The 15,509-nt window shown below is 42.6% G+C and overlaps 1 protein-coding gene across 8 annotated transcripts in view; it reads right to left on the bottom strand.

Annotated features, from left to right (window-relative positions):
- Nucleotides 1–15,509, bottom strand: part of LTBP1 (latent transforming growth factor beta binding protein 1) — a 399,760-nt gene that overhangs the window by 218,139 nt on the left and 166,112 nt on the right. For 4 of the 8 annotated variants that reach the window (XM_039250305.1, XM_039250307.1, XM_039250308.1 and 1 more), the window contains exon 5: nt 14,159–14,326. The exons of 1 other annotated variant lie outside the window; for it this stretch is intronic. In XM_039250305.1, the coding sequence (XP_039106236.1) occupies nt 14,159–14,326 (168 nt within the window). Of the gene's footprint in view, nt 1–14,158; nt 14,382–15,509 lie in introns of those variants that run through there. 3 more of the 8 variants (XM_039250310.1, XM_039250312.1, XM_039250313.1) reach the window with 1 other exon arrangement.

The raw sequence follows: 15,509 nt of genomic DNA, 5'->3' as shown, positions 1-15,509 counted from the left end.
TTCCAACAGCCATAGCACAGACACTTAGCAAATGAATGTCCACAGTAGCAATGCTTAGTGTTGAAAAGTGGTTTCTATTATACAGTCACTTCTGAGATGTGCAAAAAAAATGCCTCCCGTGCTAAGCATTTTCCCATTTGTTATTTCTTCAGTTTGCAAAGAATCCCCATAAAAGCCAATCAAGCCCACGTGAGTCATCCAGAGACCCCTCAAATCATCTTAATCCTCTGGAATCCGACACGATCATCAGGCATAAATTACCAAATGCAGATGTGGCCTCTGGGAGACTGGGTCCCACCTATTAGTTAACACATGTACAAGGAGGGCTGAAAGCACTAGCGGTCAGTTCGAGCCTTGCTGTGACAAAACACTGAAGATTTTACCTAGAGAACTCCAGCTGGTTCTCTGGAGACCTGGACAAAATATCAGAGAGGGTCTGAGATACTGTCCGACAGGGAACACAGCAACGCCTAGAGCAGCATTGCTCAACTTGGGCACTACTGATATTTTGGATCAAATAATTCTTTGTTGTAGGGGCGGTCCTGTGCCCCGTAGGATGTTTAGTAGCCTACTACATGCCAGGAGTCCCCCCACCCGCCAGCATGGACAACTAATAAGTGTCCGACACTGCCAAATGTCTCTTGGAGGGGGAGAAGTGGGGGACAAAACTTCCTCTTGTAGAGAACCATTCTACAAACTCAGCTTTCCCCTTATCATCTGCATAATGGATGTGAACTAGAGACTGCACAGTACCACAGGAATGCAGCATGTACCACCTGGGATATGCTTGCTACATGCATATGAAGGAAAAAGATGCTCAGTGTTAATCACAAGTAGAACTTAACTAGAATCAGGATGGCTCTGTGCAAATATATCTCCCAGTTCACTCCATCTAGAAAAGCAACTCAGATTTATATTGCTGTTCTAGTAGGCAGAAAGTACAGTCCCTGCATATACTTGTGCAGACTATGGAATGGAACTTTCATTAAGTGACTCGAACTACATTCCAAAGCTGACAAAGGTCAGTAATAGTCATCTTAATGCCTGCGGTGCTGGCTGCCCTGCAGAAACCATCTTCTGCCATGGATGGAGACGGTGAAGATTCAGGGCGCCTTGGTGGCTCAGTCGGTTAAGCGCCCAACTTCAGTTCAAGTCATGATCTCATGGTTTGTGAGTTGGAGCCCCGTATCAGGCTCTGTGCAGACAGCTCAGAGCCTAGAGCCTGCTGCAGATTCTGTTTCTCCCTCTCTTTGTTCTCCCCTGCTCAGGCTCTGTCTCTCTTTCAAATGACAGATAGATAGAAAATTAGAGAGAGAGAGAGAGAGAGAGGGAGGGGGGAGGGGGGGAGGGGAGGAGAAGAGAAGAGAAGAGAAGAGAAGAGAAGAGAAGAGAAGAGAAGAGAAGAGAAGAGAAGAGAAGAGAAGAGAAGGTAAAGAACCTTTGGAGAGGTTGTCACATATCCCTTGAAATTCAGGGGACATGGTCAACAACGAGATTTTTTGACTATCCCCTAGAAAATTCTGAAAGCAGGCAGCACGGCAGAGCAGACTGAAGTGATAAGGTAAAGGGCCTACACACCAGCATTTGATGCCTTTGCAACCCTGCCCAAGAGGCTGTTGGCAGGTGAGGAAACCTCAGCTTTATTTATTTATTTATTTTTTATTTCTGAGAGAGAGAAAGAGAGAGGCAGCATGAGCAGGGAAGAGACAGAGACACAGAATCCGAAAGAGGCTCCAGGCTCTGAGCTAGCCATCAGCACAGAGCCCGACGCGGAGCTTGAACCCATGAACCATGAGATCATGACCGGAGCCGAAGTCAGACGCTTTACCAACTGAGCCACCCAGGCGTCCCAGGAAACCCCATCTTTAAAGAAGAAAGGAACTGAGGTAGGAAAGTTACAAAGGGCTAACCTATTTTGATTATATGGCATTTATAAATCATTTCCTAATACTGTGTCAGACTTATACAAGAATTCAACAAGTATCCTTAATTAATGATAATGTATCTTTCTGAAACCAGCAGGATCCCATCCCCAAGAGCTGGCCAGGAATGCAGAATCTCAGGCCCACCCCAGACCTACTGAATCAGAACCTACATGATGTCAAGATTCACGGTGATTCCTGAGCATGGAAGGGTGATGAGCCCTGGCTTGGACTCCAGGTTCTCTATCACATCTCTATCTAACAATCCCCAACATCGTTTGTTTTCAAAATACATAAACCCAAAACACACCCAGGCATTATGATCCAGGAAGCCAGGGTATGATCTTTTAAGTAATCCATGGGACATTCTGATGTAGAAACAGGACTGAGAGCCATGATTCAGGGTTCAGAAAAGGCAGGCATTTGAAGTTGGGTTTCAGCCAAAGCTCCTAACTACAATCCTTCTCCCCTAATCCCCTAAACATTTTTATACAGGTGAATCCACTTCTCCTTCTAGAAGCTTCATTAAGCCACTGCCAACCTCTAAGAAAACATACAATTAGCTACAATTTTGTCTCAGAACGGATGAGGAATCCCATTCAAAATGATCCAACAGGACAAAAATGGCCACCCAACGGAGATATGCAAAGCAAGACAGGTTGAAAAGATACTGAAGGCCTCCAGCTTGAACCCTATCCACAGCTGCCTGGGATGTGTCAGTTTGACTCAGCACCGACTTGTCATGAGGGCTTGTTATTTGTGAACGAAGATGAAAGGAACCATTCACCAGCCACCAGCAAATTGTTAGGTTTTCTTGTCTAGATTTTGTCTTGAGGGAAGAGAGAACAGGACCTGATTTAAATCAGACCCCGACTTAGCCACTGTTGCTGCATTCCCAAATATTCAAACAGCCACCACTGGAGCAGATCAAATTTCAAATAACCAGCTAAAATAGAGCCCAAGCTCTTGAATCCCACCCTGATTTCTAGGATAGACTATTAGGCAAATTGGACGCTATTAGTCCCTCATGTAGTATGTTCCTAAGGGTTAATTTCCTTAAACGAGATCCCTCAGAATTCTGAAGTTTTCAAGTAACTGCCAGGTAAAAAGGAGAAACACTTCTGGCAGAAAATGGCCCATAATATGATGAAGTTTGACAGAAGGGAAATGATAATTACTGTACGAACGGTCACAAGTCTTTTACCAAATAAGGTTATGATTTCTGCAGTGAATGTGTTTCAAGAAGAAGATATTTTCAGCCTGAAGAGTTAGCTTCTTTTTCAAAACTGGTATAATACAGAGTAAATTCTGTTTGATACTAATTCATCTATTTACCAAATACACAACTTTGGCATGAATGTTATTTTTTTTTCTTTTCCATACAACGTCATGGTTTTCTGGGCACATTACTGAACTCTCAGATGTTTCTAATTACCCTCCGTGTACACCCAATAAAACAGCTGGCTCAAAAGGTTATTAATACCACAAGAAGATCCAGAGGGCACATAAATCACCCTTTCTTCAGAAAGGGACAATGCAGTGGCAAAAAGTGACACATTCTAATCTTGCTAAATAAGGTGAGCTAAAAACGTTCAAGGGAGCTTCCTACTTCGCCAGGAAAAGGGTAGTGGTCTGCCTTCCTTGCTGTAAAAAAAAAAAAAAAAAAAAAAAAAAACTTAACGTCAAGTTTCCCTTTTACCTCTTCTAAGGAAAATTTGTTGAAAATCAGGTTGAGTTTTTGCATTAGGAAAGCTTAGAAACTCTTCATAATCCAGAACAAGTTTTTATTGAGTCTGATGGGCATCTGAAGCTTGGTCTCAGAGTGAAGAAATCTCTTATTACTGCTGAAAGTTTTTCTTTTTCCCACCAAATCTTATAAAAGCCAACTCCGAAGCCATGCCAGGTTTTTGGTAATTATTGCGTGAGTCTAAATTCAAGATAATGGTGTCAAGCAGGAAGCCATTCCGTAAACCCATACTCTTTGACTAAATAGAAAGTCAAGTTTTAATAAGTGTATCAATGACAGTATTACATTAAATTGGCAAAGGAAAGACATCTGGCTCTTCTCATTTTATTTGTGATATATCTGTGGAGAATAAATCTCAAACTTCCTAACTAACTTTATCCTTCCCCATTTGGTAGTTATTTTATTTTCCTGGACTGTGTTACATGAAGATGACTGTGCAGCTGCCCTCAAAAACATTTTCATGTCATCTGTGATGTTAGTTCCAGGAGGTTTTTCCAACAATACACAAATGCATTATTCCTCCTCCACTTGGGGAAAAAAAATACACACATACACACACACATACACACACACACACACACACACACACACACACACACACCTTGCTACTAAAAGCTGATATAAATGATTGACTCTTAGACGACAGATGCAAAATTGAGCCCAACTTGTATGCCAATAAATACTGCAGGTATAGACTATATCTCATAAATGTGATTTCAGTATTTATGGCCAACTTCCTTAAATTTAGTATAACCTATGAGCCTGGAGGTAAATTACACAATGACAGCAAAGTGAGCAGCACAAAGCTGCATCAAGCGTTATAATCATACATCACTGGAGATGCCCCCCATCTATGGAAGATGATTACTTTTCCTCCTGACCGCAGATTTCAGTTCCAAGATGTGCTACACTATTCAAATGCTTTTGCTCTTGCAAGCAGGCTTGGCAACAGACAAGAGCTTCCTGGGTACACAAGCGAACCCCTCAAGGAAGAGCAGGATCCAAGACAGAGCGAACATGGTGTTACCACATTGTCTCCACCATATGACAATGATACCCAACATTATTTTGTACCTAGTCTAAAGTGCCCAGAGCTAGCCTAAATGTGAGCAAGTGCAGAGCCTTCTGTGCAGTAGGAGCAGAGGACCAGAGTGAAAGAGTAATAGAAACATCCTTCTATGTCTTTCTAGAAGCTATTGTGCCATCAGGATCAGTACATGAAGGAACCACGGTTCTGTGGTATGAAGGGAACAACCACAGCTGTAAGCACACACTGCCCCCATCACAGGATACACAGGTTGTGAATTAAGAGAACGATATGCTGGGGCACCTGAGTGGCTCAGTCAGTTTAGCATCCAGCTCTTGACTCTGGCTCAGCTCATGACCTCATGGTTATGAGATCAAGCCCCACATCGAGCTCTGTGCTGACAGTGCGAAGACTGCTTGGGATTCTCTCTCTCTGTCCCTCTCTGTCCCTCCCTTTCTCTCCCTTTCTCTCCCTTTCTCTCTCTCTCTCTCTCCTAAACAAACAAACTTTTTTTTAAAAAGACAGAGAAGGATGTGTTATTTTGGGGAAAGGAAAGGTCTTTTTGAAATCAATCCAAAGAAACCCTATGTACCCTCAGCTGGGCCCTTTCTCATAAGCCTGAAAAGCACTGTAAGAAGGTCAGCTCATTATTGGATTCATTTGACTAGTATGGCATCAGACAAGTTACATCACCAGCCCAGGGGTGCAGAGCCATCAATAGTATACCTGAGCTAGACCACCAGTGTCAAGTGACAAGGTAATCACTAGAAGCAGAAAAGAGGAAAAGCAGCACAGGCAGAAACCTTTGCACAGAACTTGAAGTTGGTCCTTAAGAGACTGTGGGTGTTTGGACAGATGCAAGAGTGGGGAGTGGAAATTCCATGGAGGAGGAGCAGCTAATGGGATAGGAATCTGGGGTGACCAGGTGGCTCCGTCAGTTGGGGATCCAACTCGTGATTTCGGCTCAGGTCATGATCTCACGGTTCCTGAGTTCGAGCCCCATACCAGGCTCTGTGCTGACAGTGCAGAACCTGCTTGGGGCTCTCTCTTCCTGTCTCTCTGCCCCTCCTCTGCACTCTGGCTCACTCGCGCTCTAAGAATAAAAAGATAAATTTTTATAAAATAAAAGTTTGCCGTGAGTAGGAAGTACACCACAGTCAGTGTTAAAAAGTGTCATTTTCATGCATCTTGTAGTCACTGCAATATGTTCTCCTATTCCATGTCCCCCAAACTGCTCCAACGGTTATTTTACTCTTGAAGTATCGGTCCCCTGAGGATTCGCGATGAAGCTGTATCGGGTAAAAAATGTGTGCCACCATCACACGGGCACCTGTACAATTTGCTCTGCCAACTGACATGCATTAAGCATTTCTAAAGTAAGGCACCAGGGAGACCAACAAAAAGCAGACAGGTCCCTGCCCCCAAGCAGTGGAGAGTGCAGTGAGACAGACAGGTCTAACAAAATTAGGGAAATGAGGCTCTGCGGCATGAGCAGCATGCGGCTGACTCCTGACAAAGTAGGGGGTGACTGCTCGGGCACACTGGCTGGGGAAGCGCACCTGCCAGGCAGACAGCTGTGTGGACAGAGGCACAGCAGCACAGAAGGCTTCGTGCATCCGGGGACCTGTGGAAACCTGGAGCCTTGGATGGGCTGAAGCAGAGAACAAGGCCGAGTTAAGGCCAGGGAGCCAAGCAGCGGCTTGTCCTGCAAGACCGAGCATGCTAAGCTAAGCAGTCTGGTTTTCCAAAGATCACCCCCATGTGCTCACGCTGAGTGACGAGGAATGAACACGTGCTTTGAGACACTGTGTTACAGACTCAAAAGAACTCTGAAAGATCATTTATTCTAGGCTAGCCAGGACAACCCTGCTAAGGAGTCCCAGCCACCCCTGTGACATACGCCAGGCTGGGCTTACCAGGAACAATCGATCACACATGCCTTTCTCTTAGAGCTAGCAAACTGCTGGACCCTTTTACCTATAGTTGTTTCTTTACCTTTCCTTTGTTTTTTGACTGTTCTGACTGCAGACATACTTTTTTTTTAATGTTTATTTATGGAGGGGGGTACACAGGAGGAGCAGAGAAAGAGGGGGACAGAGGATCCAAAGCGGGCTCTGTGCTGACAGCAGAAAGCATGATGCAGGGCTCAAACCCCTGAAATGTGCGATCATGACCCGAGCTGAAATCGGAGGCTTAACCGACTGAGCCACCCAGGTGCTTCTACATATGTACTTTCTTATACAACTACTCTATGCCCCTCACCTTCTCAGCTTCAAAGATCTTCCTCCTCAACCAACAGGACCTCACTGCTTCCTGATTTTGGCTCTCAGCATCAACAACTTAGTGCCTCTCCTTGGTCCAACTAACCCTTTGGAATTACCTTTCCCTGCAGCCCTCCTCTACACGGGACCCTCTCCCTAAACACAAACACACACACACACATACACCCTCACCATCAGTTTTATTTCTGTTAATATCAAGCTCCATATGAAAATCACGTGATCAGTCTTACATAAAATATTGGAGAAAGAGCCGATGCTGCTTCCTTGGTAAATGTTTTCTGTATCAAAGACCCTGTACTTTTTTTTTTCAATGTTTTTTATTTATTTCTAGGAGAGAGAGAGAGAGAGAGAGAGAGAGACAGCGTGAGCAGGGGAGGGTCAGAGAGAGAGGGAGTCACAGACTGAAACAGGCTCCAGGCTCTGAGCTGGCAGTCAGCACAGAGCCCGACGCAGGGCTCGAACCCACGAACCGCGAGATCATGACCTAAGTGAAAGTCGGACGCTTAACTGACTAAGCCACCCAGGCACCCCATAGACCCTGTACTTTTTATTATAAATAACAAGATTCCTTCTGCAATAATTCCAGGACCATGTTTTCACCCAGAGACTTGCTTGCTCTCATCCTCTGTGAATGAGGCTCTTTATCTAAAGATGTTATTAACAGGATTCCCTGATACAATGTGGATGTGCATATACTTATATTTACTTACACACACACACACACACACACACACACACACACCTTTATATACAGATCAATAAAACCTAACCCAAGAACACATATAGGACAAATTTGCCTGAATACTCCTAACACCAGCCTGCTAGAGATGCGCCACAGTTTAAATAAAATAATAAACACAGTGATAGAGTTAGATTATAAAGTTTGTGGTTTTCCTCCCTGAGCTCACAACTCACTCTGGTCAGGTCTCTACTCAAACATTCTCTCACCAGAGAGCCCTTCCAGACTGGTCTAAAATAGCCATCCATACCTTCCACACACACCCATTTCTATCTCCCCTCCCAAGTTGCTATTTCTTCATAGCATTAATCATTACCTAGCTTTAAGTCAAATTTTTCTTACGTATCATACATTTTGGTAGTACACATTTGACAGGAGTGTATACTCACACTGTAGCTTAGTTTTGTTTTTGTTTAATTGTGGTCAAATACATGTAACGTAAGAGTTACTGTCTTATCCATTTCTAACTGTACAGGTCTACAGTGTTAGATACATTCATACTGTTGAGTATTCAATCTCCAGAACTTTTCACCTTGCGAAACTAAAACCCTATACCCATTCAACAGCAGTTCCCTATTACCCTCTTACCCACAATCCTGATAACCACCATTCTCTCTCCTTCTATGAAACTGACTACCTAGGTAATTCATACATGTAGAATCACACACCCTATGTTACTCTGTGACTGGCTCATAAGGCTTACCCATATTATTTAGCCACATTGTATTTTTTTAATGTTGCAGGGACACTTTACCTGTTTTGCTAACTGCTGTATTCTTAATGCCTGTATCAATCCTTGGCACACAGTAAGTGCTCAATAAATATGTTAAATAAATTAACGTTTCTAATGCCACTTCCACAGCTCAAATAAAATGAACAACAAACTGCTTTACATGATGGCATTCATTCACTATTGGAAAATATTTTGAAATGATTAAATATATTTGGAGTAGTTGCTTTGATAAATTCTTAAGCATTCTAAATTGCCCAAATGAAAGCAACTACTTTCTTTCAATATTATATTAGATCATGTTTAAAAACATAAATCTGTACAACGCATCAACGGAAAAATATATCCGCCACTTAATCGAAGAATGATATGTTGGCATTTCACTGGTTTTATGCTGGATAAACATCAAGGGATCCAAACAATGACAACTGGCAGAGGACGAAAGACTCCAAACTAAGTTGCCAGAAAAAAATCTAAATGCTTCCCACTCCTTGAGCAGTTTCTCCTTTACGGGCTGCCTCGGTGAGAGGGAACTGTCTTCCCTCATTACGAAGAGACTCTACATAATGAGCATAACAAAATGAACTGCTTCCATTCCTCAGACACACCAGTACTAAGTTGGTTTTGTGAGATATATGGGGAAAATTCCCGATGCAGAGCAGCAAACCAAACTCAACAGTTAAAAATGGCTAGAGGTTGTCATCTATTATGAGCTGATCAAAACCTTATTTTAGATTAATAAAATGCTAGTTTCCTGCCTTAAAAAAAAAACAGAGAAAACTTCCCTTTTTTTCAAAATAAGAAATATCTATGTCCCCTTTTCAGAGAACTTTAGTAAGTTCTGGAAAAGTCCAAATTCCTATGCTTGGAATTCAATGTGCTCTACAGCCATACGCCAACCTACCTTCCCAGACTTGTCACGTGTTATCATTAAATCTTTCATGCTTTCCACATTTAAGTGAAACTACTCCCAATTCTCAGAAACTACCTATGCACGTTCTTGTCTCCACGCCTAATTCCAACAGGTAAATTCTTCCTTCCCATATCAACCTCACCTCCCTTCCCTCTACTTCCCACCCGTCTATATTTTGGAACTTAACCAACATTTGAAGTTCCACTGCCCCCATCAGTCTACAATCAGGCAACATGCGTTTAGCCAGCTCCCACTATGAGCCAACAGGGTTAGCGCTGGCATAGCATGATGACAGGAGAGTCACATGCCACTCGTTTCCCTCCTCAGCTACACATGGTATCTCCTTCTCGGGGGCTCCCGCAAAGCACTTTCTACTTTGATTTAGATTTATTTATACACGCTCCTTGTCCCAAAGCACAAGCTCTCAGGGATTTGTCTTGGAAAATCTAGCAGTGTTTTATACATACTCACCTGGCAACATGGTGAGCAGGAGATATGTGGACTCTGAGAAGGGAAGCCTGACTGAGAGTCACCTTTAATCAAACCCACCAGGGACATGGTACTCATATCCACAAAATATGAATACTGTAATTTACCTCTCTCAGAAGAATTAAGCATCAAATGAAGTAACATATGGGAACATACTTTTCAAATTATCAAATAATTTTTGTAATTATTCAGCTGATGCTGATGGAAACTGAGTCCCCTGTAACTCTTCAGAGAAAGCAGCATCATATAAACCAAATGTGTTATTTTAACAGTCATGATTGCTTTTGAGTGGCTCTACAAATAAGCTATGTCACTGGATAGTATTATTTTATTTCAAACATTCTAGCTGTGACAACATGAATTCCTGTGTTCTTCTTATTAGGGGAACTTATGACTCTATAAACAACTTTAAAAATACCAGAAGGTCGTCTTCATTATATCCCTATGAACGGAAAGAATCCATTAAAACAACAAAGGTTAACCTGCTGGCCCACCCAAATAGGAATATGTTTCCATTTTTTAAAAAGGCAAAGGCAGGGAGAGCCAAGAGGCAAGGCTCAGAATGTCACAGAAAAGTTATTTTAATTAGAAATCGGCTTTAAATAAAATGCCACTTATGTAAATGCTCTGTTATATCATACCAATATCATGTTCATAAAAATGAGTTTATTCTAGAATCTCAGAGTCCTTGCCTCAGATATCATCCTCATTCAGGCCTCACAGTTAAGTGGAAGTTATACTCAGGATTCCTCTAACTTAACACTCAAGAACAGAGACTATATGCTCAATAGTCATGAAAAATACACCTGCCTCTCACATCTGAGCAGCCCAGACTCACCATCACCAGAGACCAGAAATACTAGCGCAGAAGCAGCACAAAACAGCAAGAAACCAACATCAACCATGTCTGCTAAAGAACCATCCTCTGTATATCTTTTTTTTTAATGTTTTTTTAATATTTATTTATTTTTGAGAGAGAGAGAGACACAGTGCGAGGAGGGGAGGGGCAGAGAAAGAGAGAGACACAGAGGGTGAAGCAGGCTCGAGGCTCTAAGCTGTCAGCATAGAGCCCGACACAGGGCTCACACCTACAGACCACAAGATCATGACTGCTGAAGGCAGACACTCAACTGAGCCACCCAGGCGCCCCTCTATATATCTATTATTACCTCTTATGTGGTCAGTGATCTGCACAAGAGGACCTAAAGCCAGAATACGTCCAGTGGCCATGGTGAAGCCAGAACTCCAATCCAGGGCTACTGGTCCCTCTGGCACCTATTCTGTTCAACCATCCGCCCTTCCCACGAAACCCACTCCATGAGGCTCTTCACCTTGTCCCCCTACACATTGTGGTCAGACCCCAGGCAATCAAGTACACAGATAACCTAAGGACATCTAAGTTCCAGTCCTAGCTAACAGACTTGCCATGGAACGAAGTCAAGCTCACTTTACACCACTGCCTAAGTTTCTCTATCAAGAAAATGTGAATAATAGTATGTGTTCCACTTCCTTCAAAAAAAAAAAAAAAAAAAAACCCCTATATATCACTATGGAAATGCTCAAAATCATTTCTGCTGCTCTGATTATCAAAATGGACTGTCTAATTAAGCTCCCTTGACCATGAAATCCATACGGTTTCCTCAGGAGTATTGTGACTTCTTGGAGCAGGGGTCAGCAAACTATGCCACTGAAGTCAAATTTGGCACGCCGAAGGGTTTTGTAACATGGCCACACCCATTCTCGTACATACTGCCTACACTGCCTTCATGGCCACGGCAGAGCTGAGTGGTTGCACACCATGCAGTTTGTGTCACAGAGTCTCAAGTATTTACTATCTGGCCCTTTACAGAACAAGTTTGTGAGTCCCCACACTTTACATCCCCAAGGCCAAAGAGAGCAGCGAACAAGTTATAGTGAGTTGTGAATTTTCCCCAAGCTGTTCAATTTTCCATATACAGGTCTTACTTGCAAAAAATTTAACCTGTCATAAGCAAATCTAAATAGAGAGAAAGCCACTCAGAAAGCCTTTTTATAAGTAACAAAGCTAGATTAAACCAGCTAAGTCCACAAAGACACATATGTCTAAAATAAAGAACTTCTGAAATTTTCTCTATTTCTGAAAAATCATAATCTGTAAGTTCTACAAAATTACCATTCTTCAATTTAAAAAACTGAAAACTGGTCCCTCAGATGATCCAATCTTTGAATTAAAATAAAGAGAAAGGGAAAATAGCTCAGGACAGAAATTAATTATTTCCCAGGATTTCCAATGTGAAACTTTATTACCATGCCTTCTCTGTCTCTCTCTCTCTCTCTCTCTCTCTCTCTCTCTGTCTCTCTCTCTCTCACATAGTATTCTGCCAATCCTTTTGTTGCAGAGTTAAGTTCTGGCTTTGAAATTTTTTATTGTGTAAAGAAGTTTGCTCCGTTTTATATTTTGAATAGGCTACGTGTATCCTGTTCCTAAACAGCTGCTTAAATGCCAGACAGGAAAGTGTGCAGCATGTTTTAACAAGTAGACTTCCTCTGTTTCTCAAAGCCTTCAAATATTTAGTTTCAAAATGAATACACAGTAAGCCAAGAAATTACCACCCATCCGATTACTTTGTCATTCTTACTGTAAAGATTTATGAAAAACGTGAGGAGGAGGAAGAGGAGGAGCAGTGATTCTTGCTGAGGATGGAGCTAGGAAAGCAATGAGAGCAAGGCAGGCAATCAAGAAAAGTAAAAGTGGGAAAAAGCCATTAAGTGCATAATAACCTACTGGGAACTGCCTTTTCTCTTCCCCTCATTGTCTACAATCCTCCGGAAAATAATATTACTTGTTGCTCATAAAAAGTCCTAAGAGTTTAAAGGCAGGCTGAATTTCAGGGGTCACTAAACATAACCCATTTATTTTCCGGAGAAGACAAAACTGAGGTCCAGAAACATTAACTGTCACACCCTGCGAACTGGATAGTTAGTGGCAGGATCCGGACCAGAATCTAGTTTCCCGATCATCAGTTCAACACGCTTCCCATTAGACTCGGCGCTCTGCCCTGCTAAGCGTAACGTGCCACTTGGCAGCTACCAGCTAAATTCTTCTTTAAAATATGCCCAAACACCCCTATCATAGCCAGGAAACTCACAATACCCTTTTAAATAATATCTACGGGCACACAATTTTTCCATGTACAGATTCTCAGGAATACTGCTTTGACCTCATAAGGATTAGGAGTCACAACAAAGCCGAGAATAATCAAAAGAGCTAATAAGAACTTCAGGCTGCCCCCCTGTATTTTGTCTTGATGATAATCAGTTTGAAAGAGACACCCTCTCTCCTACCCCCCCAGACACACACGCTCAAGACTAAACAGCAATATTCCATAAAAAGACCAGATCTAGCCAGTGTTATTATCTGTCTGACATTTGGGTTATTCTTGTGAGTAACTCATAAAGTAATGTGGGTGTCTGTGATTATTTGAGTACACATGGCAAACCATAATTGGTCAAAAAATAATAAAAGACATTTTTCCGTGACAAAAATACTGTATTCATGACAACATGGCAGTGTGACAGCATTGAGTGGACCGCAATACTTTTGCCCTTTACGAGAAAGTAAAAACAAGAAAAAAAAATTTTTTTAAGTAAAAAGCTTCCTTTTCAGGGACCACCCTCGTTCATATTTAAATTAGTTAAGAAAGATTAAAAGGTTTTGAGTGCTGACAGCAAGCCACTAGCGTTTCTTCTCCTACATCTACGTCATAGATCAATTTATAATTCAGCCCGCTGAATTGTGGCAGAATGTGAGCAGAAATGTGGCAAAGGATGCAAGTCTGTATCCCTTTCTACGACCAAAATGCAGTTTTTGACAATTCTTACAATTTTTTTTGCAACATGACTATTCATAAAGTGAAAATTTTAACTTAAGTAACACTATCCAAATTTTGTAACAGGAGTCAGATCTAGCTCAAACTCTTATTACTGAGCACATTAAATGTGAGGCTGATCAATGCGAGCTGTGCAGTAGGGTCTCAGTGTAAAAGCTATTCCCTTCTGTCCTATGGATGCCTCCCCATCGCCACAGGCTGCATCCATGATAAGCAATCCGGGGCAATACTGTAGTTGCCATCGCTCTGAGAAGCCAAAGACGCAGGGTAAAAATTATCCTGAAAGGGATTTCAAAGAGCTCATGAAAGCAGCATATTCGTGTTCATAGACAGAAACCCATTCAAGCAGAGAGCAGGGTGAATGGAGGAGGATGTCTACATGCTGCGATCTCAGAAAACTCTATTCAGGAAGGACAGTGAGGAACCGTGGAGGAACTCACCCACTCGGAAGTTCGTGGCCGTCAGGGTGTCAGCAGCATGACCATTCTCACTAATGAGAGTGGTGGTGTTCCCCTTCTCACAGCTGTTCTGACAGCTGCCCTTGGTGCAGGTCACTTTACAGATGCTCGGAGTAAAGACCACCTTGATGCGGCCAGTGTGGTTACTCACTAGGAGCGGAGGCAAGGAGAAAAAGAACAACAAACACATCAGCTTAGTATCCATGAACGTGCCTTGGAAGGTTTTAAAGAAAAAAAAAAAAGGAAAAAAGCAAGGAGAGGAGAGGGGGAACGAGAGAGCCCACAACCCGACAGGTTTAAGGAAAGAGGGAAGTCTTCAGTGCTCGCTGCTCTGTATCCAGTGGTGTCTCTGAAACAGGAGTAGGAAGCTTAGCAAACAGAACTCTGGGATGCACTCCAAAACCACATTTGAAGTCGAGTCACTGGAGTGGGATTACTAACCACAATGCTGCACTTTATTCACGGGCAGACAAAGAGCAATACGGAGGGCACGACATGAAAGAGTCAACCCTGACAGGCAGATGTAATGCAAAGAGGTTGGCCATGCACCTCACGGTGAATAAACTCTTGTGTCCTCAACTTGCATACTTTCCCTGTTTCTCCACTTATTAAGTCACTATTTGCAGTCCGACCCCTGGAAATGTTTTAGGCATGCGGCATGTCTGAAAACATCTGTCTCAAATCTCCTGGCACTCTCAGCTGAAGTGATCAAATCCTGTGACGCAGCTGTGGGAGCCCGTTGCTTTTTCACAACTCTGGGGTATTATTTCTCCATGTTAATTTATGCAACCTGTATTTGTGTCTTACTGTCAACAGGGACCATCTAAGAAAAAGGGAGGCCAGGTCATGAGGCTAAAGGGTTGACTCTGTTAAAATACCATCCTGGAGCCCTCACTGCGGCTGTTCACAGGCCACTACAGCAGGTATTTCCTGTACTCACGTGGCCCTCTCCCTAAAACCAAATGCTATAACCTGAGTGCACAGCAGAGGCAGCAAAGTATTACAAAATGGGCACTAATCTGAAAGTCAGATGCTAGGTTATAATGCTGGCTCCACCACAGTGTGACTTTGGACATGTCTTTTCACCTTGTCCACAAAACATGAGAGATCTGCAGCTCATGTTTTCTAGATAGTTCTAAGCTTCAGTCTCTGTATTGGGAGGTCAGCAAACTGTGCCCCAGGAATCAAATTTGGCCCACAGTCTGCTTTTGAAAATAAAGTTTTATTGGAACACAGCCACACTGATTCATTTACATATTATCTATGGCTGCTTCTGTGCTACAACAGCAGAGCTACAAAGAGCATGGATGACCTCACCCAGAACTGCCATTCA

This window comes from Hyaena hyaena, unplaced genomic scaffold, assembly GCF_003009895.1.
Source record: "Hyaena hyaena isolate Hyena2069 unplaced genomic scaffold, ASM300989v1 scaffold_362, whole genome shotgun sequence".
NCBI lineage: Eukaryota > Metazoa > Chordata > Mammalia > Carnivora > Hyaenidae > Hyaena > Hyaena hyaena.
Note: the sequence above shows the minus strand (reverse complement) of the source record. Positions and strands in the feature narration are given on the sequence as shown.